Below are 27,549 nucleotides of genomic sequence, written 5' to 3' on the forward strand. Positions count from 1 at the left end.
CAATGGAGTGTACAGTTGGCAGCTATATGTGTCTGGAGTGTCATACAGTATCTGTATACTTATGTCACTTGTCACACTTGTGGCCATATTAGGAGATTTCGCAGGGCGTTGTTTTCTACCTTTTGACAGACTTTTGGCCGTTTTCAGTTTGTTTGGAGTGTTGCTCTACATGACAACCACAGTGATTTGTTTCACCAAAATACTGCGACTGAGGCTTTCTACAAAGAATTCTACCAATGGTGCAGAACTGGTTATCATGGAAACAGTGATTGCCAGCATCACTCTGTTGGCTTATACAGTGGACCTTGCCTTCTCCACCAAACTGTTGTGTGACAGGAGTCACATATGAACTAACAGATCAAGATGAAGTTATGTGAGGATCAAATTCATAAATATACAGCTCATCTTCTTTCTACATATGTTGAAGCCAAACTAAGCAAACATTGTGTTATGATCAGTAAACAAATCCAGCTACACAGGCTCTTCAGAGCTATAAAATGCTGACTTGGATAATTAAATGATAGCCTCTAAACTGCCTTGTATGAAAACACTGATTCCAATGTATTGCTCTTCTCTTGAAATGTGCGGGTGTTTTGTTTTTCTGCTGATGTCGGAAAAACTCACAACTGACATTTATGGTGCAGTGCAAATATACAAGCACGCAGTGTAGGTGGCATCTGCACTGACAACTAAGCTTCCCGCATCCTGTTTGTCCATAACAACACGGTCTCTTGTAGTATCTGCAATCATTGTTGACAAATCTGAGGAACAAAAGCTGTTGATTGTGATTTTAGAAATTAAGCTAATTAAAAATGTACATACGATAATAAAAATGTTTTGCCTAATCCCTGACGTTATTATTTTAGGTCTTCGTGTTTTCAGACCAGTCACAGAGACGACCATAGGAGACATAGCAGTTACCGAACATTTACGCTAGATGGCACTAATCTCATTACCATACACCGCTATTCAAATCACACCAGGAGTGTATTTAAAGTGTAGAATATATTGAACGTTATCCTACAGTGTGAATGTATTTGGTCTCATTAATGGTTAAAACCGGGAAATATCGCTTAAATTCAATGTAAAGAGCTGCAGTAAGAATAAAAAGCAGACTTGTTTCTATCAGGCACTGCTGAAGACAACTGTTCAGATCATAACATTTACACGTAAAAGGTAGAATTATTAGCTCACAGTCTTCTAAATCAATTAATAATGTATTTGTTTTTCAACGGAGGCTGCTAATTTAACTTATCCTTTTTTAATCTTGAGGCTTCATCCATTTGTGAGTATTGTTTCTTGTACATATCAGCGAATAACTTTGTAAAGCATTGTAATAAACTATTTACATTGTTTATCTTCTTGCATCTGCCCCATCAGCCCAAGGCCTATTAATCAGCAAAGAATGAGAAATCGATCGCCATCGCCGGGCCTCATAGCCAGCTAGTTCAAGCCCCTGATCACGCTCGATTGCTTTTGTCTTTCTCCAGCTTTTTTTTCTTTAAGGAACTGAGTTCAGTTAGTTGTCAACAGGCTGAGCGAGGGAGGCTGAACTGAAACAACTTAGGACGTGGAACTGATAACACAACGGCGCTGTACGGCACCTTATGGTAACAAACCGCCTCATTTAGGACCGTGAAAGCTGCTCGGTGTATCCAGGCAGAGATGAAGTCCCCCGGGCACCGTAAGCTACCGTTTGTCTCTGTTTGAACCAGACCAGCATATGCGAGTTTTTCGAGTGAAGCACGAATATGTGAAGACAATCGCGGTCTAACTCTCTCTGTCTTGTCGCTCGTCGTTTGTCTAGGTAAAATAAAGTCAAATTCGGTTAAATGAAAGCAAAAAGCACAGTATTATTTTCTGTGAACGTTGTTATTAGCTTATTGCATCATAGGACAGGCTGGTTTCACTGGTTTAACTTAGGCTAGCACAGCGTGACAGGGCGAGAGTTAAGTTAGCACACTCATTAGTCCGCCTAACGAGCTCCATCAACAACCATATGTTACTAGTTTCATTGATTTTTTATTGTGTTTCCACTTGTTTAACGGTGTCATACTACACAAATAGACAAGACGACCACCGATCAGCACTGTGCCTCACACCAGCTGCTACCTTTTCAAAGTACATGTTTGTGTTTATCGTTTTTAGACTCATAATTGTGCATGCCTGTGTTTTCAGAATCTCCCTGAGGACTGTGATCATGTGAAACCTGACTCGATAGGCTAATACATTGCCAAAGGCAGATGCAAGTCTCAGGCAGTATTGAATGGCACTGTGGATACAAGGTAAGCACTTTGCCAGTAAATTTGAACTCATTATTGATCTGTTTCTCTGAGCTATGCCTGACCTCTGTGAGGACAAAGCCTAGAGAGCCTGAGGAGGAAGGGACAAATATAGCTCAGGTGAGGGAACATCAGGATAGAGATCCATCAAATCAACATCTGTACCCAGATACTCAAGGAGAAGTTATTGATACACTCGTCCATATCGCATCATGTTCCATATCTGAGGACGTACTGGAGATTACATCACGTAATTCTCATATGAGTGTCAAAACTGCAAATTACAAGTTTGCCAAATTTCTTAGTAATCACATTACAAGTGAAACTTGTCTCTAAATGTTTGACTCTTCTACTGCATGAAAGACGACGGACAGAAGCAAAGCGTTTTCAGCCATTATCTGGCTCAACAGTGAATGCTTATGCTTGGTTTTCCCGTGGCTGACTGGCCAAAGCCATGCTGAGCTCCACACCCTTTGCGAGAGAAGACACTCAGCATTCAAGTCTTCCTCCTGAAATGGGAAATGTAAAGTCAACAGCAGTGAGGAGTTAAACTGGTTCTCTGCATAAATTGACCTCGAGGTAGAATTAAATGTTGAAATACTTGCTGTACCAGGTTGCGGTCCATGATCCCTTCCTCCACCCGATTTGAACCCTGGAGTAGAGGTTTAGTTTTTGGGGACGTAACATAGCACCTGTTATAGTTCTTTACTACCTTGCCCAAGTGATTTTCATCCTGCCACATTGGTATTATAGGGACAAACCTACAATATTATGATTTATGGCGGTCACACTCTGTAGCATGCACATTCTACCACTGGGATGTTCTCTTTGTCCTTTAAATAGTCATGATATCCTTGAAGCTGAAGTCGTGTAATGATGATTTATTGATTACAAAATCTGTTATTTTCTGTGAAGTGACCTGCAGGCCATAGCCCAGTGCTCCATGCCAGACTGTGCTTTAGCCCATAGCTTCCTCTCCATCTGGCTCTCCATTTCTATCCACTGCCTTCAACATCACTGATTCCTCATGTTGAACTTGTTTCCACTGATGGAAGGGCTTTTTCCACTGCAGTGACTTTCTTGCGTTGCGTTGTGAAAATAATCTACAGGATCTAATCCTCTCAAGAAGTATGTTGTGACTACACCAGTCGCTTATTTTGGATTCTACTTATTTCTCCACTCCTCCTCACAAACCTTTTTACACGACCAGTGCCAGAGTCTTGGCTGTAGTCTTAGTAATGGCGTAGCTCCTGTAGCTCCTGTAACTTTGCAGTATCACCTCTCTGCTTTTGGTAAATGTGACGATGCTGGCAAGTTAATGATCAACATTAAGATGTGGTGCAATGTTCAGGTTTGCATGACGCGTGAATCATTTTATTGGATCTTATCTAGTGTGTCTTCCCCACAGTGACATTGAGCTGTGGGCCAGGGCCGTAAATGAAATGGACTTCATTAGGAATAACTGCACTTGGATTTATTACGGTAATACGGCATTTGAAATAGTTGTAGCATAAGAACAAAATAAAATGTGGTTAAAACGTTAAATAATTCAGACCAAGCCTTTTTGGAGGCGTTTCTTAGTACCTGAGTAGAAGTAGAAGTGCGTCCTTGCCATGTGGTGAAAGTTTTAAATCTTATTTTCTTCTTTCCTTTGTAAATGGTCGTATTGGAGGAGCACTCATGTGCTGTACCAATCCACAATTCTAATATAACTAGAAAGTTAATGTGAGAGAAATATATGTCCAATTAAAGGATAAAATTGTTCTATCAAAATATTTCCAAATATCAAATACATTGGAGATCCACAAGGTCCTGGAATTGTTTTGTTAAACTCAAGAGCGGTGCTCAAGCCTGGCATGGTGCTGATATACTTATGTGAATGGTGGAAAGGTGGATTGGCTGATCTGATGTTTTCAAGCCGAATCATGTTTACGTGATGCGAAAGGGAGAAATGCATGCTGACAGTTTATAACACACACGTGAGAAGCGAATCCAGGGCTGTAACACACCTGTGAGGAACTCATGGGGGGTTCGAGCAGCCGGTGTGGTGAAGAGGGATCTCTCTCTCTGACTCTCTCTCTCTCCCCCACCCCTCCTCACAGCTGTTGGCGTGTCGAAATCATTTTGGAGGATGAAATCTTCATTTCCTGTCAGCGGTGCTTTGTTAAAAATAAATGTGCGGTTGGTTAAATGACGTCATGAAACCCCCAGCAGTTGAAATGTGAGTCGATCTCACATGATGGTCGGTTACAATGCCCAAGATCTCATAGTGGTTCACTGACTCCTCGTTTCCCTTTTTGGTCATCGTTCAACAAGATATTTACGTTTATGTTTCATCTCTTTTCAAGTCTTACCAGGAGCTTTTTATATCCAGGGAACATTTGCTGCTTATCAAGCTCTTAGTAAGAACCGGCCGACACCCCTGTTGACTGCACACCTGTTCACAGCCCTGACTCACTTCACAGCCTTCCAAGCTCTCACCAGGTCACGCTGTGTTTTATACAACTGAAGTGATGAGCCCCAATGACCCTGAAGTCGTGCAGGAAAAGCCATGTAGCAGTAATCAGGGTGAAGAATTGAAGGCTGGTTATCTAAATGACCTTCTTCCTCGCAGCAGCTTGTTTTCTTGTTCTTCACAGTAGACCACTGTGATGTCAATTTACTACATGGAATTGTTCAGTTTGTGTGCTTTGGAAAGTGTATCAGAGTTTCAAGTACTGGCAATGTCATGTTAGTGTTGCACAGCGATCCCCTTTAGCCTCTGATCTGGACATACTGTACAAGATAAGGAACTCCTGCTCAGTTTGTCCTCTGTCCTTTTGCTTTTTAACACGTCAGCCATTTTGTCTGCTGTTGACACAGAGAAAATCCATATGAACCAAGTTCCCCTGTCATCATGTTTTTGTTTAGTTATGAGGGCTGATCAATGCCTTGCTTCATGACCTCTGGTTCAAGTTATTACGTTCTAACTTACAGAGAAATGAGTTCATTGTTTGTTGACATTATGACAGAATGGATGATACATTTGTCCATAAAGCAGAAGGCAGTAGTTTAAGCGATGCAAAGGCATTGAGCCTTGTCATGTGAGTATGTGCTGGGGAAGGCATTACAAAACCATAATGTTTATTAGATCAATCTCCACAGATTTGAAGGACTTGTGATTTGTCCTGAATTCCACATTGAGGTGTGTCTGTGGATTTGTGTCAGTCTCTTTGTAGGAGCTGTTGTCTTGTCAGTTAAACACGAGCCGGTGTGGCACAAATATAAAGCTAACATATTCCTCCTTTACTGGTAAATAGCTTAATCGCCAAATCTACTGTATGCTGACATGACCGTCATGGGCCACGTCTGTAAAAGAGGCGCAGGATGAAGGGACGAGCTTGAAGGCACTCGTAAGCCTTTTGTTTTGGAGCTATGCATTACTTTCTCTCAGCTTCCTTCTAGTTCGTTCAGGTGCCAGAAAGTATCAGTTATCCTGCAGACAGGTGCCTGCTCCCTCTGCCAGCCCCTCCACTGGAATAATGACCATTACCGAGACATCAGGAGAATGTGTCAGGCTGCCAGCCAGCCAGCTATTAAAGGCCTGTTACAGCTACTGTCTGCATTGTTTGCCGACAGTAGCATTCATCTTGCCACCACCTTCATAATAATCACTTGTTTAGAGAGGAAAGAGACAGAAGAGAGGTGGTGGGAAGACGAATAAATATAGCGCTTCTATAAATATGACTTGAGTTACTGTTTCTCACTTGAAACTGAGCTACAGCAGCTTCACAGGCCGAGTTTTAGCTGAGAGCAGAAATAGAGACGCCTTGGCATCACAGGATTCATCTGTTGTTTTAATTTGAGTTCTGAGGAGCAGTGCAACTGTCTTGTATTAGATTATAGCCTCTCCTTTAGAAATTCAAGCAGTCCTCCACAATGATTTACAGTTTAGCTTGAAATACAATCATATAACTCCGACCATTTCAGGCTTTCATGAGTTGCTCTTACAGTAGAATACAATGTAGTCTATTGTCTTCACAGTGCTTTGTCCATTGGATTTTTACAAAAGATGTAAGATTACAGCATTCCAATGTCTCGCTAACATTTCACTTTGGCTGTGTTTGTTTGCGCTCAGTACATAAGTATTGCTAAATGGGAATTGTGGTTGTTTTGTAGAACGTGTTAATCTCCAGCTTCCTGTCATTTAACATGTTTACATACACAACACACTGTACTGGGATTTCTGTCTACACTGCAAAATTGTGGATTAGGCCTTGTACCTGGATGGAATGAATTGGATTATAGTAGTTTACTTAATAAACATCTCTTGTGTTACATAATTGGCTAAAGGCAAGATAGAGGCTTATTTAGAGCAGATTGGATTGTTTACATCACTGAGTAAAACATTTTACCATAGCATTATCTCAGGTTCTGTTATTGGGATTACACCAAGGTTGATTAATACGGATTACAATGTGATAATGGTGCTTATGACGTTCATTCAGAGCTTTCTATAAGCGCCGGCTGCCGGGCTAAACAGCCAACTTCTCATTTAAGTCCAGCCACCTACTTTATTATATTACCTTTTGATCCTAATAAAGTAGTTTTGAACCACAAGTTGCAATTCACTATGCGTGTACATAGGTCTTGATTAATAATTGAAATAATCAGTAGATTAATCGATTTCTAAAATATTCAGTGTGATCGATTCGAGTGACACCCCGAATGTAAACATGCATGCAAATCAGGCTTTGGAAACCTGATGTGGGAAAGGACTCGGTCTTAGATGTCTGAAATGAAATGCTTAACTAGGCGCAGTTGCTTACATAAATACACATATACACACACACACACACACACACACCCATGCATTCAACACAAATGCAAAAGATCAGTTAGTGTCAGAAGTTAGTCTGTGAAGTGTAGTGGAGTCACTTTAAGCCCGGTTGTTCCAATCTAGCTGGATGATGTGACTGTCAAAAAGTACAACAGACACAGCATGCAGTGGGTTTAAACAAAGTCTACTTATTTCTCGCTGGTGGTTCCAAATTATCTGAAAATAAAGAGTTTTCAGATAATAATCTAGGGTTTGGCTTCGCTTGACTGATTTGAGGAACAACTTTTACAGGTCAATCTACTGTGGCACAGTCACATAAATGCTGCCTTAAGTAGTTGTGTTTCTTTGTAGACGTCCATGCTGCCTGTGTGTCTCTTCAATCCTGTGTTTGTAGAACTTAAGCCAAGTCTTTTGTATTATTTAAGGAGTCTTTGGACAGAAAGCAGGAAGATAGCCCAGACCTTCTGTGATATCTACCAGATGTTGCCAACTCTGAGATTAAGCTTTTGTTACCAAAAGGCCTTCAAATGCTTTAACATTACTTTTTGAATAGTTTTCAATTATCGCATTACTATGCCAATAGACAAAATAAACTAATTTGTTGTTTGCTTTGTGTCACCTTTTACTTTTTCAGGTTAAATATCATACAGTTTGAAGTAATTATCCCAGTACAGTCAAACCAACCAGTGTTAACCCAAGGCCTGATCAAAAGGCCTCTGGTTTGCCTTAATAGCCTGCGTGCAGAAGCAGGATTACATGGATGGCCTCTTGTGTTCAATAACAACAGTGAACTCTCATCTGTTTCTTGACCCAGTGTCTTATTACCTAATAGCAAATGTAGCACACATGACGAGCAGATCCCCATGTTTATCACACAGTTAAAAACAAAGCTAATTATTTGATTTGTAATCGAAAAAAAGATATATACATATACTGTTTCGAACATGTGTCCCCTGAGAGCGTCTGTGTTCAGGCTGTGTCTGTAACTAAAGGAGACGAAGCTTGAGCTGTGACACCGTTTTGTCACTGCCGTAGCCAAGGACTTCATTCAAATATAATGAGGGCTTGTTGGTGAGTTAAGCAGCTAAGTGAGCAGTACATTATTTAACATGAACATCGTCAGGATCAGTGAGCTAACATGGTTAGAAACAGGCCGAACCCACAGAATATGACCCCATTCTGAAACACAAAGCCTCTTTGATTCCGTATAATCAAAGCAGTCTGTTGTTTTGGCCTTTTCATGTCCTTTCATCTCTGTGTATGTCAGTATTTTAGTCCTTTTTTTTTTTAAAGCTATAAAACACTGCACTATGAAAGACTACTGTACTGTTATGTGTTTGTCTAGTGTGTTTTTTCTCTATGTATGTTTAGGACACAGTCTACTTTTTTTCTGTAGGGTTGTCACATATACACACACTTGAACACGGTACGTTGTGCTGGTGCAGTGACCTAATCTTGGTGGGTCACATGTTTTCCATGAACCAGTCCTACACTATCTCACTGCTGTGACTCATAACAACTGAACTATCGCTGCCAATAGTTGAGCAATCCAACCGTCCTGATAATCAGAGAAGCGTCGTCTCATCCAAGTCAAGTTACAAAACAAACTCGACATAAGGATGTGACATCAGTGAAAAGAAGAATAAACAAATATCTTATATCTCTTTAAGAAAGGCCGTTAAGAGTCTTCTTCAAGGATATGACGGAGCGGAACATTTCTCTTCTTCAGGTCATGTTTGGTCTTTATTCTAAGTATGATGTTTTCCCGAAAAAACCCATCATTGGGGAGGAAAGACTGAGCTTTCGTTTACATCGAAAGCAATGAAATCTCTTAAAACACAACTATGGCTCTCTGATTGACAAGATATTGCAAGTGATTACTAGAAACAGCGATGATATTGAGCCCCAGTATTCTCCATGCTAGAACATTCATGGCAAGAATGTTCAAATCTTGGCAATTCAGGCTCTTTGTGAGGAATGTTCCATCTCGTGGTCCTTCTTCTTTGCCTCCTTTTCATTAGTAAATAATCTTGATCCCCTGCCAAATCCTCGTCTTTGACTGGGCTATCTGGTCGGCGACCTCGTGGCCGTTCTGCAGCCATACTGCTGGTGTTTTCATGCCTCCCCTGGCAGAAAGTATTCTTGGACGTGTTTACCGGCCGGCCTGTTGTTTCCTCATTTCGTCTTATGTACGAACACTGGGGCTTTTGTCCTGTTCAACGTCCCGGGGTAACAGCAGCCTATCCCAGCATTAATTGGGCAAGAGGCTGTTTACATCGAGGAGCGGTCGCCAGCAAGAGGGCTCACACACACACACACACACACACACACACACACACACACACACACACACACACACACACACACACACACACACACACACACACACACACACACACACACACACACACACACACACACACACACACACACACACACACACACACACACACACACACACAGGAAGACCACAATTATCCTAAGGATTTATTCTTTATTTTTCTTATTATAAGTGCACATGCTCGCACACATTTCTAATCTTAGGCGAGTGTTTGGAACAGAAAGTTTGCTTTCAGGACAGTTTGTTGAGATCTAAGGCTGTGTGTGTGGGTGGCTCCAGATATTTGATTGTCTGCCCTTGGCATTGTTTGTGCCTTATCTGCTGTCCCAGTTTGAAGGAACTGATTTGCCCTGACATAGCATGGGACAAAACTGTTGTGTTTGTTATATGTAATCCCTTTAGAAACAGCTGACTATCTTGTCATTTATATTTTAAATTATGCAAAAGGGTTGGTTTATTTGTTTGAGCCCAAGTGCTGTGAGACCCATTCAAAACATTAAAGGAAGAAAATCAACAAACCGCACAAAGCGGCATGAGGTCATGACAAAAGCCTGAGCAAAATATAATGCCTGTAACATTTTAGCTGTGTAAAACAGAGATGGTACACTGATCTTCTAGAAGCTGTAACATAACCACATTTTGTCAGCGCCGTATTTGGTTTGTTTTGTTTCTGTGCTGTACTTTGCAGAGGAAGGCTGGTAGCCGATTCCCGTAATAATCTTACCGCTCAACATTTCTGTCTCCGCCTGTCTCACCAGTTTTTCTGCATTCTTCAGAGGAGTTTCACTTCTGTTGGACTGCTGCTGTTTTTGTTCTAGCTAGAAACTGGAATCAGAGAGTGTAAGTGAAAGAAATTCATCATCCAATCTACTCTGTCCTCTCAGTCATGTGGTCTTTCAGACATGTGCCCCTACACGCTTGGATTTAACAGCGGATTGGCAAGCAGGGTTGCATTGTGTAAGATTATTGCTCTCCATTTTTGTATTTTTAAAATGATCAGTTTAAGATACATGAATAACCTTTAAACGATCCCAGACAGGGAAAAAGAATGGCAAAACATTCACACTGCTGGTTTACACTTTTTTATAACGCTCCTCATTCATTTTAATACAGACAAAAGTCACAATTGTTCATGTCAATGCTATAAATCAGTTGACTTTCAAACCTTAACGTTTTCATTTTAACAGCAACCCCTAAGCAATGTGGGAGGAAATCCAAATACACCTGTTAGATGTCCGCAATTGTCATTGGCTGTGAAGCTGTTGAGCGGTACGTGCCGTGTTGGCAGTAGCATGAAAGTGAGCACTGGGTTGTGAGACACTTTGCAAGTCATTAGGCACACTGTCAGTGTAAGCACAAGGAAAGCCATTACTACTGTAAATAAACAGCAGGCTCTAAAGTGGGATTACAGTGAATCCCTTACTAGGCAACCGAGGTAACTGACAGTTGTCTTGGATTTCATGACGCAGCAGTGGGAAACGTGTGATGTATGTTAGCAAGGATCTTTCCCCCTCTCGGCCTTGTTGTTTGTCTTGTTGGAATGAGCATCCTTTCAGTGTCCTCTGAAACAGTGGTGTATGACATTTGAGATGAAGTGAAGGGGACTGGCATGTGATGTTGAGGCAGAGGCAGAATGACTTGCAGAAATACCAGGGTAATACTGGGCGGTTAGCGAGCTGCATAGGAAACACAGGAAACACTGTTAAACAGTTCTACTGGCGTTTTATACCTACAACCTACAATGTTGGATAACCTCTTAAATTCTAAGTCAGTATTAGTAAATTGGTTATAATTTAGTTGAAAGCAACCTAACACTAGTGCTGATGATTTCATCTGAGCTTATAAGATTCATATTGGGTCTAGAATACATAATTCTGTGGTGTAGAGTTGTGATATCATTGTTGTTTAACTTTATCGATGATGTCAGTGTTGAAACTTGTTTTGGTGACATCAATATTGTAATTTTGTTAGTTTTGATGACATCACTATTGTTTACTTATGTAGCTTTAGCTCCAGACACTGTGTCGTAAGCGCAGCGTAATATTGTGTTTTTCTAATTAAACATTTGAGAGAAGTTACTTTTGTCTCGTTGTGTACGTAACAGTAGTACATTTACGGTGAAGAGGAAACAATAAGGACTGCCACTACAGGTACAACTCAAGTGTGAACTCTAGTGCAGACTCCAGGTGGGACAACAGCTTCAGTATTTAAGGAAGGAAGGAGTTCTGTTCCACACTGTCCTATTTCATTGAAATCAACTCCAGTTTTGCAGTGTTTATTGATGGGAAAATAGTGGTCATGGTCTGGTTCTTGAAAAGCCTTGCTGAGACGACGTTGGGTCAGCAGGTTAGGTCAATCTGCTCCCTAAGGCATCTAATTAGTTGCAGCATCACAGTTGGGAAGTCAAGTGAGAATACGAGTCCACATCCTGCTCTTCATAATGAAGGTTCTCCAGTTTTACTTTGCCCTCACAACTCACTTTATTCAACATTTTTCAGTTACTTCTATTGTTCCTAACATGTGCTTTTGTCTGACTACACCAAAGAAACTAAATCTATATGCTTTTTGTGTTTGCTGTCTAACTGGGCGTGTCTGATTCAACTCTATAGATGTCTGCAGAGTGTGTAATAGCTTTGTGATCATTACTGTGTTTGATACAGAAGGAGTGAGCTATGATTATGACTCTGAATGAGTGCAATCCACAAGGGTTAATGAGGCTGGGCTGATTCTGTAATAAGCATCAGCATCAATTGCAAGACTTCATTTTGCACTGTCCCATTGTTTGGCTGTTGATTGGCTCTGGGGATACAAGTGTGACTGTGCACATATTCAGTTCACACTTGCATGGACAAACTTATTTAGTATTGGGAACTTGAAGAACCAGCCCACATATACTTGAACTTCCACACTTTCTCCTCTTTCCTAATGTGCTGTGTTGCCTTGTATCTTAATATGTAATGTGTCACTCCAACTTGTGATCCACTGCTACAATGGTCTCATTGTGCTGATGCAGACCAAGGCCTGTCTAGCTGGAGACAGAGGTGGCTGGCGGACTGCCTAGCTGGGTAACAAGCTCACTCGTGACCCTTGTGACAATGAGTGGCCAAGTTGGAGCTGTATTGGTGTGAGCCAGCCATAACCTCATCCCACCTCTGTTGTCAATGAAAGACACAAGGAAACCATTGCCAAAAGTCCGTCTACAACATATTACTGTAATTCTGCTGTCGGTCTCAACTGATGTCTCACAGAGACGACGAGAGTAGATGCTGCCAGATGTGCCTTTCCATCATGTGATAAAAATTTGGTCGATGAAGTTTAAACACATTCACGAAGGCAGACATTAATTCTAGATTCGACAAAAACAGTTTCAGGCTTCCTGTTAAGCAGGTGTACTCGAACATCTGTGCAGGAAGATGGATTAAGTGAATGATATTTTAGTTTCAAAGACATTGATGCATTAATGGGAGAAGAGGCACCTTCCTTGTGTAGGAAAGTTTGTTAATTTGGTGTCATTATGATTCTAAGGATACTGTTCAGTTGCACACTAGGTTGCTGGGTAGCTTAGGTGTACACACACTCACACACATCTTTATATAAATTGTAAATCCGGCAATCAGCCTAGCTGCTGGTCACTCACTGTCACTGTTGCATAGCAATATGCAAGGTTACATCATCACAGCAGTTTATCCCAGTTCATTATCTTGATTTTGGCAGGACGCATGCAACTGGACATTTGCCATAAGAGCATCTGATACACCAGTGTATATCAATATAATAATTTCAGTATATGCAGAAGAGTAATAAAGAGATAAAAGCATGTGACAGTCACAAGGCCTGTCTTTTATGTGGATTGAGTATTAGTGTAATTCATAGGAGATAGCTTCATAGGAGACTCTTGTGCTTGCTATGCTTGTTATAAGTTAAGTTAATCAAAATTATACATAAACTGTTGCTGAAAATGACAGGAATCCAGTAGAGAAAAAATATGAGTAAATTCAGTTTACAAAGTGGGTCAGATATGGCCCCACACCACGCAGTTTGAGAACCGTCTCTTATGTTTTGTTAGTAGTTAATAAGTAATGGTGGTCTAATCTACCTCCCCATTTATGACATTTACTGCACCATGAAAACATATAACTACGTGTTGTATTCTGTTTGATATCTTATTCGCTCTACTTTACCACCACACCTTTGTAGGAGATGTCTGTCAATGTTTCTTTCTGATTTAAAAACCTTGAATCCTTGTTCTCCTCTGCAGGCTGTGACTCAGTGGGACCACTGCAATGACCAGCCGGCATTCTAGCCATGCAGAGAGAGCTCCCTCCACGCAACCGCGGCCACCTGCAATGGCCCCCAAACTCCTTGTCGTACGGCCGCTGTCGAAGGAGAACATCACTATCCACTTCTCAGCTCTTGGGAAGGAGGAAGAGGAGGAGGAGGAAGAAAGGATATACATGACAACTCTGTCCACAATCCCACCCTCTCAGGATGACTCAAATGTTGTGACAGCCATCGAGGCAAGTGAGGAGATGTTTGAAGGGGCGCCGGTGGAATCTGCAGCCACTGCTGCTGTCGTTCCTGAATCATCAAGACTTTCTCCAGTTCCTGAATATTCACCCCAGACTGACAGTTCTCCAACACATAGTTCTTCATTGCTTCTTGCTGAGCAAAAAGGCTCCAAGTCCTCTCCTACTAAATCTTCTAGCTTTCCTTCCAGTGAGAAACCCTTCCTCAGTTTGGTGAAATCTTTCTCTTCTGACCCTGAGGCTCGTGAAGGCGGCTCTTCTGCTGCCCCTACTTCAACTCGGCACAGACATCTGATGAAGACACTTGTCAAATCCCTGTCATCAGATGCCTCACAGGAATCCTCTTCCTCCTCACCCTACCGTCTTCCAGAATCTCGCCTTAACCTGCAACTCTTCAAGCAATTCACACAGTCTCGCATGTCGATTGCTGCATTATCATCGGGCGGTGACTCTAAAACTGCCCCATCCTCGCCATTAACCTCTCCAGATAGCCGAAGCTTCTTCAAGGTCTTAGAAGTTGAAGCACGAATTGAAGACACCAAGCGTCGTTTCTCTGAGGTCATCTCTGAACCATTGCAGCTGCTGAGTAAGATCATGGATGAAAAGAGTGGTAGTAGCATTTACCGACCTAAGGCCCTCTCCTCCAGTGCCTCAGAACTATCCAGCTTGTCTTCCATCAATGGGCCCCTGGAAAGCAACAACAACAGTTACTGCATCAAGGAGGAAGAAGAAGGAGATGACTTGGAGGCTCTCAGTCCCAACAGTGAGGCATCTGCTGTGGCTGAAGCACCTTTACCCCCCTCTGATGACATTAAAGGCCCCAACAAATTATCTTCAGTTTCCATGTCACTAGAGAAATGTTCCATGTCTGCTCTCGCAAAACAAGAGGATGAGGACTTTTGCATTCTGTACAGTGAGGACTTTGATGCTTGTACTGAGACAGATGGTGATGGAGGTGATAGAACCGATGACACTGGGACCGATAGTCAAACTAAAGTGCCACTAAGTGGCAGTACTGAACCATGCAGTGAAGATGAATCAGAAAGTATTGAGTCTGCACCTAGTGTTCCACACTATACTCTCCTGATCCTAACTGCAGTGGTCTATATGTATTTTGTATTACCCTTGCCCAGTTACATTGGAGGGATGTTGCTTGGGATTGCATTGGGGTTCCTTTTAGCCATTGCTGTGGTGTGGCTGACAGGACCAAAGCCCTCTGAGTTTAGACGTTCCAGACACTATGGGAACCTGAGGAAATTGGACATTAAGGAACCACATCTCTTTAAGGTCAGTGATTTTTTATTTTTCTGTTCTCATTTATCATTCTCACTGTGTTAATTTTAAGTTGTCTGATCAGACATTTAATTTTGAAGATTTTTAATCCTGATGAAAGAGAAAATTCTTTCAGTACCATTTCATGACACAGTCGATGCTTTTTGTGCCCATCGCTGTGGGTCACTACATTACATTTTCCAAACATCAATCACATATGTTGATTAATGCCACTTAATGTCTGTTTAGTTAAATATAAATCTATTCTGAACATACCTAAATTGTATGTTTGTCAAACAAAGTAATCCTACTAATTCCATGTATACACACTTACTTTGCTTTTGTGGTAATCACAGTACATGCATCAAAAATATACATCCAAAATACGAACAATATATTGATGTTGCCAATTCAACGAATAAACACATCGACATATCACATCAAAGAAGGTTACGTTATTTTTATTTTAAATTTAGAGTTTGGGCCCCACGAGGCAACCGTAGCCTGTTTTCTATTCATCCATCAGGTCAAGGCCACATTTCAAAATGTCTCACTTTGGTAACAACAGCAAAGGCGAGCAGGTGTAATGAAACAGTTGATTGTTTCAATTTGGAAGGTACCCTCACAGAATGAGTATAAACATGATAGATGTTAGAAAGACTGATCTTGATATATAGCCGTCTTCTTTCCAGGGCTGGATGAACGAGATAGTGAATTATGACCCAGAGACGTACCATGCCACGCTGACGACCTCTATCTACGTCCGGTTGGAGGGCTCCACCATTCGTCTGTCCAAACCCAACCATAACATCACCCGCCGAGCCACACACAATGAACCCAAACCTGATGTGAAATACATCAGTCAGAAGATTTATGACATCACCAACAGCAAGGTACTGTGTGTGGTTGTATTCACATTTGCCTTTTATCAGGTTTTTGAATTGGTCATAATGTAATCTTAATTTATTTGTAATTTCTTTGGTTTAATATCATCTATACCTTCTTTCAGGTTCTAGATGAGGTCTTTGCTTAACAGTTATGAAATGGTGGTGAAATCGGGGAAATGTTAGAAACGGTAATGTATAAGACTCTTGACTGTCTTTCCAAATCCCCCAGGTGTATCTTGCGCCTCAGAGCCTGGCCAGGAAGCGTGTATGGAACAAAAAATACCCCATTTGCATCGAACTTGCCAAACAGGATGACTTTCTGTCCAAAGCCGAGGGCGACCGGCTAGAGGCCAGTGACAGCTCCACCTTGACCACAGTCACAAAAGACAGAGGGGAGAGCGCAGGAGGAGCACAGGAGCGAGGACCCTCGTCCTCCAGTAGAGACCTGACCCTGTATCTGTTTGGGAGGACTGGGAGGGAAAAGGAGGAGTGGTTTCAGAGGATTTTATTGGCCTCCAAGCCCAACACGGATGTGAAGAAAGCTACTGGTGTTGCGACAAGTAAGTAATGTGTGACAAATTGCAAATGTTACATCTTTGGTGTCCTAATTGCGGACTCGGTGTCTAGCTAATCAATAAAACAACATGAGTCGCATACACTCAGGCCACTGCAAGTGTAGAAGACACTGTATCAGTGTTTATTATTTATTTCATAAGAATATATTGACACATTACTGTAAACCAAGTGAAATGCCACCCTTTGATCTCAGATTTTACTAGTTTACAAACGGTGAAGACTGTGACCAACATTTCATTGCTCTGTCTTCCCTGGCGTTCCCTTGGTCCACAGCCCTGAGCTGTCACAGCCGCAGCAGCAGTCGTGGCAGTCTGGATGAGGCGCTGGCACCTCAGCTAAAGTCGAGGGATTCCACAGCCTCCTTAACAACAGCAGGCAGTGTCAAATGCAAGCCACACCTGGATTACAGTGTCTTCATGGCCACTTTAGTGCCAGAAGAGGTGGTAAGCTCCACAGCTGCCAGCCCAGTTGTCCAGAGTCCTCAGAGCAGTCCTGGGGCCGACAAGAAGGTAACATACCATTGCCATTAATTAACGACACTAACAAAGTTTTCAGTGGATAACTGCATGGCAAATTGGCCATATCACTTAACGCCTGTTAAACAGAACTGTAATTTCAAACGTAAGTAATCAGTCGGTCAGAATAACAAATTGTGCTGTAGAGTAAAGGTAACCTGTTATGTCCAATGGTTTAGAATCCTGTACATAAGACATTAGATTCATACTGTGTCTTACCTGTGTTTGACCTGGGAGTCTTCTGTCCTTCAGCTGCACAGTACTACTGAGGTGCATCCCAAGGGGGAGGAGGAGGATCCTGTTGCCTGGGTAAATGCGGCTGTCGGTCGGGTCTTCTGGGACTTCCTGAGCGAGCCTTACTGGGCTGAAATGATCTCCAAGAAAATTCAGATGAAGCTCAGCAAGATACGGGTGAGTGGACCCCTAAAAGCTTCTTACAGGCCTGAACTGTGTGCAATGTAAGCATTGACATCACATTTTCTGAACGTACAGTTGTCACATTGCAAATGTCCAAAATATAGTAGTCCTATAATAATAATAATAATAATAATAATAATAATAATAATAATAATAGTAAAATGAAATTATCCAAAATATGGTGGTTATTCCTGCCACTGGTTTCTTGCCTGCATGCTGTCACACCCCTTTCACACTGGCAGCATAGAGACGTTGGAGTGACACTGCTGTGTGACTACTACACAGCAGTGACTACTTCAAACAGTATGGAAGTATGGCATTTTAGAGAAACTCCTACTTTAGCACACACTCTACAAAACAATAGGTCGATGACAGTTGTTAATGTCGTGATTCATAATTATGAAATGACTGTTGACTACTGTATTAAATGTAAAACGTAATCCAGTCTAATGGCGAGCTTAGTTTACTCTGCCCAGATCCCCCTTGTATGCCCCAGAACTAGAACTCGTTGTTCACAGACACACACACACACACGTCCCTTAACATTACACTGACAGCCAATAGTGATGAAAATGACAACAGCACATCTACAAATATGACCTAAATACATCTAATAATAGCAACACAGCATGGCAGCTTTTCTGCATCTGGATTACTGCATCCATTCAGTCATTGTTTCCCTGGGTTTCACTTTTGTTTTTGTCCCAAACATGTTTTTTTCACAGAGCTCCGTCCTCTAATAGTTTCCACTGGAGTTTGTCGTACGAGACAGCTTGGGTGTGTCTGTGTGTCTCTATTCATAGGCACACACACAACACTGTCAAGAGACAAGAGAAACACTGAATGGATGCAATTAACAATAAATCACCCGAGGGGGCTCCAAACATGACTTTATGCTGCTTTATGAGTCGTCTTCATCAGGAAACCTACTATTGTGTAGTGCAGTACCCTGTTACATACTGTACCCCCAATAAGGTACAAGGAACTACCAAGAACATCAGTATGCTTCTTTTTTATTTGTAAGTTTTCATCCAGTCTGGGCTAGTGTCAGTGTCAGTGTCCGTATTGGAGAAGGAGACAGCAGGCCAGTTGGTAGGAGATACTAATGCTGAGTCATGATCCTTAACCACTGTAGTCTCAGCATTGTAGTGGAAAATGATTCAGCGTTGTTCACAAGATTGACATTTAAAGCCCTTTGAGACATTGTATGCGATGTTAGGCTTCACAAACCTGACTTTGAAACTTCTATTATATTACTATTGATTTATTATATATTGAGTCTAATACATTTTTTCAATGTTTCAGTGATTTTTGTCATTTCACCAGTATGCATGCGTCTTTTCCCAGTTGCCTTACTTCATGAATGAGCTCACCCTCACCGAACTGGACATGGGCGTGGCCACTCCCAGAATCATCGGGGCGTCAAAACCTTCCATTGACTATCAAGGCAAGAGACAAAACAAACGTGTATTTGGCCATGTAAGGCTCAGCTGCAACATTTAAGATGTTCTAAAAAAAATATTGTGCAGTACCCTTCACATACCACTTGGTAATATCTCTACATGAGGTAAAAGGAAACATGTTTCACAGTATATATTACTCAGGGCAAGGGTTTCTCGTGGCTGTATGTGAAAGAGGCGTAATTGAAAGTGAGAATTGGGGTGGATTTGTTTGCTATTTGAAATTTAAAATCCTAACTTAACTTCTGTGACAGAAAAAATAATTTCTATCTTAATAATAGTCTTTATACAAAATTGCGGTATAAGAATGGTATAATATGTCAAATTGGCTGAATATCTTTAGATCTTGAGCCAGAGGATATCCTCTGGCTCAATCTGACTCACCCTAACACTCATCGACAACAAACTGAACTGATGGATAACTATGACATAAGTGCTAATAACTAATTAGAAACCTGATCATAAGAACACTTAGTGAACGGTGCGGTTTATGAGAGCATTATGGACTAATCTTGCACAGAAACAGGAAGTTGTGGTAAGACATCGTTATACACAGAGTCACATCTGATTGGAAATACCAGAGATGCAAAAGATTCTTTGTAAATTACACACAATAGCAGCAAGGGATTGGGTTACATAATGTTGTGATACTTCAGCCCGGCCATAAAAGCAAGCGCACTCTGCTTGAACAATTGAACATAGTGTTGATTACAATCAAGGCTAGAAGAAGAAAAGCTCCTCCAGCAGCACAAACCCCTATCTAATGTTTCCTGTAGCAGCAGAGTTGAACAGAGAGGAGGAGTGAATTTAAAATCCTGACTCCCTACAGATCTGCTTTCCTTAATCAATATTTCTGTGATTTCTATCCTTTACCATAGTTGGGAAGCAATTCACCCACGAAAGCTTTGTTAATGCGAGCGTTATGGCTTAGCAGTATACGATAGTTAGGTCCTAAGCACTTTAGCAGGTCATATGGTTATCTGTGGAGCTGATAAACTGAGGCTTAACTAAAGTATGTGAGGTCAGGCTTTGTGAGGGTTCATAGACTTCCCTGCTGCAATTGCACAACTGTTTTCATATTTTCTCTTAAGTGCTGATCAAAACAGAAGAGGTTATTCTTCCCATGATCATTCAGAACATTGAGGTTTCCATTCACATGTACTTCCTTGCTTTACATTTCCAGTTTTTCCTTGCATTCACTCACCCAAAGTCAGTTTTCTCACATCTGAGCAAAGTCTTATTCCCTTCCTAGTTTTCTCTTCCCCCTACATTCTCTTTCATTTTAGCTTCTGCTTTTGTGTCATACTTCCTCACTCTCCAGTCTCTAGATCTCATTTTCTCCTCTGTACTGTGAGTCACTAATGCTTTCTCCCATAACCCTGTAATGAGAATATAAATTGATTGCATCTCCAACTGAGACGGCAACAGATTTTCTTGGAACAGTTCCAGGCAAAAACACCTCTATAGCCGCTCCAAATACACTCAGCTTCCAGCACCATTTTGTTGGTGTTGTTGCTGAGCTGTCAGCTTTAATAACTCCCTCGTTGGGGAAAGTGCTATTGCCAAATGTTTTGATTTTTCTTTTGCAACAGATTTGACTGAATTGATCCAGATTACTTACTGTCAAGCCAAATAAGCAAAGTGCCTCACATTTGTACATATTTCTCAGATATGAAGTGATATTGAACCGTTTCCCAATAATGAGTCCTCGAAACAGAAAATACAGCCTGTACCCATTATTCATTTTTTTTAAAGCTAACAGAAGACATCTAACTTTACCCAGCATACACTGTGATGTAGTGGCTATGATCTGTCTATTTTTCCATTTGAAATCTGCACTCGAGTCCGTGTGTTGTTGTTAGATACTCGGCTGTATCCTCTTGGCATCTCAAGTTCTGCCCTCCCTCCTTCTTCCTGGAACAAGCATGCTGAGTGCAACGGATCGATGAACCTCCCTGGCTGCATAACCGTGTGTGTCCACAAGCACTCGCATGCTTTCATCGTTTGTGTCCATGTGTGTTGTTTGTATTCGCTTATGCTCTGCTTCGCGTGTGTTGTCACGCTCACGCATCCCCACGAAGTCCAGATGTGTCTTTTAGTGTTTGTGACATACACTACTCTGACTTCCCACCATGCATCTTCACCCCAATTAAGGAAACGGTGTCCAAATCCAGCTGCTAGGACATGAGACCCTCTCACCTCTCTTCATACTAGAAGGAAACTCCGTGCCCTGCGTAAACCCTGACCCAGCCAGAAACAGGTTTATTATCTGGCAGCATGGCAGATAATAAACCTGTTTCTGGCTGATGAAAGAAGGCACACTGGGTTCAGGAGACCCAGCATACTCACTCTCTTTCTGTCGGCTCACACCGTTACTTCTTTCCAACCTTTAATTCCAGCTTCTTTTTATACATCATGTCATTGTTGTTCATCATCAATCTCTCTCTCTCACTCTCCATTTCTCTTACTAGCTGTCACTCACACACACTCACGCTCTTTTGCTCCCCGTTACTCCTACATTTAGCTTGGCTAAAGCAGCGGTCGTCCACTCTCAGTCAGCCACACATCCATCTGTCTGTCTGCACATGGTGTCCTCTTTCCCACATCAAAACCTTTTTCAGCCACTGTTCATTTATATTCCTGGGCCACGTATAACATTGGAATTGATTTGTGGTTCATTCAGAAGAATGTTACTCAAATTGTCACCTGAAGCCCTTGACTTTGCGTGTCTGTTGAGTTCTGTTGCTGCCCGTGAGGTGCCGTTAATAAGACAGCATGCATACTAATGTGTGTTAGAGAAGAATCTGTCAATGGTTGTTCACTTTCTTTCACCTGATCGTGTTCATCTTCTGTCATACTCCATTGCCCTCTTGTGGTGAGAGAAGGAAGATAAACTCTGCCTAAGTTCCTGGTTAGACTCTGAGTGTGTGTGTGATGGTGTATATGTGTATTGTGAAAAGATGAGGTGGGGTGTTTGAAGAAAAACCCCTGTGTGAATACACTTATGTGCCGCATGCAAGCCAGACTTTGGGCGAAAGCTCTGGTGGAGCTGGTGTATTCCAGATTACAGCAGGTTTTGGCAGAGAAAAATTAAGAGGAAGGAGAGGGAGAGGGAGGGGGAGAGTCATGTTTATGCAGCCAGTCTCCCCCCCCTGCTGATATCAAACGAGGGATAGAGGGAGGATTGTACACCATCCAACTGTTTCTCCTCTGTTCAAAGCGCCTTGTGATCTCTCCCTCGTTCTCTTCCCCTCCTTCACCGGTTCCTTCACTATGTCTCACTCTCCTAAGTAGAGGGATCAAGAAAAGAGTCGGGGGAGAGTCGGAAAAAATCAAGGGTGTCACGGAAAGGGCAAAACAGTGGGAAGAAGTTGAAAAGTGGAGAAACGAGGGAGTGGCAGAAAGAGGGGAAGGTTTTACAGGCAGAGAAACGGGCTTTGGTTTCATGTGTTTGAACCCCATAGCCATGTTCACGCAGTTCCTTACCCATTTATGTCTCATTTACTCAAAACTATAATTATCAGATTTTTGTCGCAGAGGGTGTCCATTTATATCCCCCCAGAAACAAAGATGAGAGATCTCAATACAATACAATAGACACAGTCTTTAGCGATAGTTTGAATGTGTTCCTTTACGTTTCCAGCGCTCATATTCCCCACATCTGTCAACGCCCGGTTCTACCTCCAGCTAACACCACCATTAACCCCAGTTTTTGCTCTCTCTTTGTTTGCCCTTCAGGTCTGTGGTTTGACCTGGAGATTTCTTACAGCGGCTCCTTCCTGATGACCCTGGAAACCAAAATGAACCTCATCCGCCTGGGCAAGGAGGGAGAGGGCCTTCGCTTAGGGGAGTTTGGCAAAGACGGGTAAGACCGCCAAAACTCTCATCCAGCCACACATTTGTCCAAAAGAGATCCATGGTGGTTTTTGGTAGGACTTAAAAGCCTTCCTTCACCACTCGACACTATATCGGCCTCTATTATCTCACAAACGTGGTGTTAATTTGTGTGGTGCCTGGTTTTGTCTCACTCATTTTTCTTTCTTTTGGATCTCCTACTTTCTTACCCTCCTATTTCCTCTTTGCCCTCTGGATTTTGCCTTTATGTGGATCTTAATTGGATGCCTTTCTGCCCTTGGTGAGTGCTGCTTGAGTTTCCATTTTAATCTCTGATGTTCAACTTTTAATCCGTGTCCTTGTATGTCTGTATTTTTGGGGGTTGTCAAGTTTCAAAATAATTCCCAACGCTTCAATCGTGTTTATTTTTTATTTCACAAAGATGATATATTTGTTTCCAGACACAGGCCACGGTCTTACTGCTTGGCTGACAGTGATGAGGAGTCGTCCAGTGCAGGATCATCAGACGAGGAAGACTCATCGGAGCTCTCAAATGACTCACCTGGAGCAGAAGGGTGAGAATGACCTTGAATTCTCTCTTAACATTTTTGCACAGTCTTTATATGAGTTTTGATTGTAATTCGGTCACAGATTTAAAATCTCATGCTTTACAAATGTATAATCATTGTGATACAGCATATTTATTTAAAGATCAGATCAGATTCCACGTACAGGTAGCAACTAGGCTTAATTTGGATGTTAACCCTAATTCCCTTTTATAATCAACACAGTTTTGTTGGAGGCCACAAACCCAGCAAGATAATGCGCTTTGTGGACAAGATCACCAAGTCCAAATACTTCCAGAAAGCCACAGAGACGGAGTTTATCAAGAAGAAGATGGAGGAGGTTTCCAACACGCCCCTGCTGCTCACAGTGGAGGTCCAGGAGCTCAAAGGAACTCTGGCTGTCAATATACCTCCTCCACCCACTGACAGGATATGGTATGTGAAGGCAGTTGTGTCTTTTATGTTGTGGAAACTGTGCCGTTCTCTAGTGCCACACAAATACATTCTTTCACAACAACAAATTATTACATCTTCCTCAAACACAGCACATTTCTGCACAGCGCCACGTGCAAAAGCTCATGAGATCTTTCCTGTCACAAGCCGCAGACTTTCATTTTCGAACTGCTGTTGGAAAGTAAAAGAAAGGATGTATGCATTCAGAACAACTGGAGTTACCTTTATAACACATGTTTAAGCTTTAATGAGGAAATTACAGCAGATGTTTAATGAGAGAAGTAGACTTGCAGTAAATTCATTCGTTTTTGTACAGTTAAGTATATTTCGTGCTAAGGGAATGAGTTTTGTGTGCGGTTCCTTCCTTCCTCATAGTCTGTTATGTATTTGTCCAATGCACTTCTGCCCTCTGCTGGTGGTGACTCATATTCTCATTAACGCCTGTAAATCACTCATTCGTTTGACCTTCTTCTGTCGCAGGTATGGATTTAGGACTCCTCCTCACCTGATACTGAAGGCACGGCCTAAACTGGGAGAAAGAGTGGTCACTCTAGCACATGTTACAGACTGGATCGAGAAAAAACTGGATCAGGAATTTCAGGTTTGGAAAGATACTGTAGAATATTTAACAAAAGATTTGTTTTTCATTAACTGTAGCGACATCACAGCCCTTAATGGTTGTAGGTCAATTGACATCAGTGTTTCTAAAACCTTTCCCCTCCCTTCCCCCTCATTCTGTCCCTCCCTTCCCCCTCATTCTGTCTATTAGAAAATCCTTGTAATGCCAAACATGGACGATGTGTGGCTGCCCATCATGCATTCAGCCATGGACCCACGCACCGCCAGTGGATTCTTAGCTGGCTCTACAGCAGACCCAGAGCCCCCCCAGCAGGAGAGGGGCACCTCCAGCCAGTCATAAAGAATTGTTTACAGTATTTCCTCGAGCTAATGAAGTCTCAAAATGAGAACTGGAGCCAAAGTGGACAGGTTGGACAATACTGTAGTACAAACACATTCCCATTGAAAGAGGAGTATCTCACATGCCACGGATGACACCACATGATTTTTACAGGAAGAAGATGTAGTTAACCAATGAAACACTAAAGACAAACTGCTTGCTGCTGTGTTATTGTGCTAGATGAAAAGGAGATTTCTCTGTGAAGGATTTATATAAGAGTAAGAACCTATTGAATAGGAATTGAGATGTGAAAAGAGAGCCAGAGGTAGAATAAGTTAATAAGGGGTTAAAGATGTGGATCATGTCGAATGATCACGTTAGTATGGAAGCATTCACCAGATACCTTACTGCCTACTGAGGCCAGAAAAGAAGAAGCGAGTGGACAGTTGTTAAACTGCGTTGGTGGGGTTTCGATGTGTGAATTTTGTTAAGTGCGTGTAGAACGAGTTTTTATTGAGGATGAAGTTTTGTTTGAATGCACAAAAAGAGTCATGGAAAAGCTCATGTACTTGATGATTACATACCATATCAAACATCCAACCTGCAAGTGGACATTGTAGTTGTATGTCAGGTGTTAACAAACAGTATTCACTTGTGCTGTGATTACACCCTAAGCTCCTTTGTTTGCCAACGGCCCTTTTTGTATGCCAGTGATGACCTTAACCATGTTTTATGGTAATGCAACAACAAAAAGAAATTCAGCCTCTGGAAGATGATGCTTCTTTAACGCAGACATACATGATATTGTTTAAGTGTCGCTCACTTTATACAGTAAATCCCACGGTAAATACAAAAACGTGAACACAATAAGTGCAATGAGTGAAATGCTATGTAGGCTGTAGTATGATCTTGTATAGATACTAGATAACGGAAATGTATGTCTAATGAGACGTATGAGGCCTCTTAACACGTCCGTTGAATGTATGTATGGTTATTTTTGTGTATAAAAACAGTTTTCACAGTCACATTTGGACTGGGTTATGCAAAGTATTGCACAAATACAAGTGAACTAAGTTTCTTTTTTGTCAGTTTTCTTGTGATGAACGCTATCTCATCCTACATATCGTTTGCAGATGTGTGGCTCAATCAGTTTTGTCGCCGTTTATGGAGTATCTGGTGGTGTTTGTACGTATGCATCCGTGTCGGTTATGAATATTGTTAGAAGTGAAAAATGTTGATAGTTCAAATGACCAACTTTAATATTTATCAGAGATTTGAAGTTAATCTATTTGCCATTTTCTTGAAAGACAGTAAAATGTAGTTTAAGAACACTCGGGTGGATTTACAGTACACGCTACAGAGTAGAAGGTCCATTGCCAAGAATGTACACCCTTACCAACAGGTTTCTTAGCTGAGAATATTTTAGTCTGTATCTAATCTTTAACCAAAGTCCCTTAAGTAGGCCTTAAGTGCCAGATCTCCGTGTGAACTACGGTACACATCCTGTATTTATATAACATTGTGTGAAAACATGCAATAATATCTGCATTAACATTGTTTACAGGGATTTATATCTTGTGTTCCTTTTCTGCTCTCATGATACTAAAGCACTGTAACACAAATGGACTTTTATTTTCTGAGTGATTCTCCCTCCCTTTTTAAGTGTTTACTTTTTTTGTTAAGCATTTGTTTTTGAGTGACGACATGTGGGTTAAGGCTGTGCTTTCAGTAAATTTTTTTTTTTTTAATAAATAGAATCAAGTAGGCTTTTTGAGGACGTATGAAGATCATATCATGATTTGTATCTGTGAAATGTCAGTGTCTTTTTAAACTTTCCATGTAAATTTAAGGCCAAACTCAGTGATTGTGTATCTGCCTCTTATTTATAGAGCAAAATAAATCTGAAAATTAAAGCCCTTTTGCTTTTTCTTCACTATTATTTTACAGGGACAATGTCCACAGAATGATTATTAAAAGCAAACTGTGATTTGATTTTTGTGAACTTTATCTTGAAACCCGACTAGATTTCTATTGCAGAAAATGCCAGTCATCTTGTCTACCACTAGGGGGCGCTTCAAGGTTCACCTGTAGTGCGCTGTTGATATAAATAACGACGATGCTACTTTAGTTGTCGTATCCAGCCAAAGCGCCACATTGTTTTGGCTGAACCCTGTTCAACTCTTAAGGCAAAAACTTAAATGTATAAAACTGAATTGAGGACAAAAACAATTAACACTTCTCCTTCTCCGTTAAACCGGATGTTTACTGTTGCCCAGCAACGTTACGTCTCTTATTCATTGAGGTGAGTTCATCCATACAAATTACGGTTCAGACTGAGTATATTTGTCTACCTTACCCCATGGTTGTGCATTTAGTATGTAGTATTTGTTTAGCTATGTTAGCTTAACATTTAACCTCTGTTAGCGTAGCGTGACCAGCAACTACGTGTTTGAGCGACTTCTTCCACTGCTAAGCTTACTAGCCAACCCTGGTGCACGGCTTCTACTAGCTTTGCTGTTGACTCATAGAACGTCCATAACGACGCGAGATGAAGTCACAACTCTTTCCCGTTACCTGGCCTTGTTTTGTCCTTTATACTGATAAGACTGACAGCGTTTCCGTTCTGTTCAAACTCTTTATATTTGTGGTCCCAGTTCATCAGGAACCCTATGGAGAGAAGGAAGCAGGAGGGAGGAGGCGAGG

General features: G+C 41.5%; 1 protein-coding gene across 4 annotated transcripts; it reads left to right on the plus strand.

Moving 5' to 3' along the window:
* The first annotated feature begins 1,507 nt into the window (after positions 1–1,507).
* On the plus strand, positions 1,508–26,759 carry LOC142994518 (testis-expressed protein 2-like). Of its 4 annotated transcripts, none has more exons than XM_076145204.1 (13): positions 1,508–1,610; positions 2,179–2,285; positions 13,701–15,255; positions 15,933–16,133; positions 16,357–16,687; positions 16,977–17,212; positions 17,471–17,629; positions 18,983–19,082; positions 22,834–22,960; positions 23,391–23,504; positions 23,721–23,930; positions 24,429–24,549; positions 24,718–26,759. In XM_076145204.1, the coding sequence occupies exons 3-13, from the start codon at positions 13,726–13,728 to the stop codon at positions 24,865–24,867; spliced, it is 3,279 nt and encodes a 1,092-aa protein (XP_076001319.1). In that variant the 5' UTR covers positions 1,508–1,610; positions 2,179–2,285; positions 13,701–13,725; the 3' UTR covers positions 24,868–26,759. The 4 variants fall into 4 exon arrangements, with proteins under 4 accessions (XP_076001319.1, XP_076001321.1, XP_076001318.1 ...); XM_076145206.1 differs by having other exon boundaries at positions 1,512–1,684; positions 23,397–23,504; XM_076145203.1 differs by having other exon boundaries at positions 1,513–1,684.
* The last annotated feature ends 790 nt before the right edge of the window (positions 26,760–27,549 follow it).

The sequence above is a fragment of the Genypterus blacodes genome, unplaced genomic scaffold (genome assembly GCF_046128005.1).
Source record: "Genypterus blacodes isolate CSIRO-AG114 ecotype Tasmania unplaced genomic scaffold, CSIRO-AGI_Gbla_v1 ptg000030l_1, whole genome shotgun sequence".
NCBI classification, from domain to species: Eukaryota; Metazoa; Chordata; class Actinopteri; order Ophidiiformes; family Ophidiidae; genus Genypterus; species Genypterus blacodes.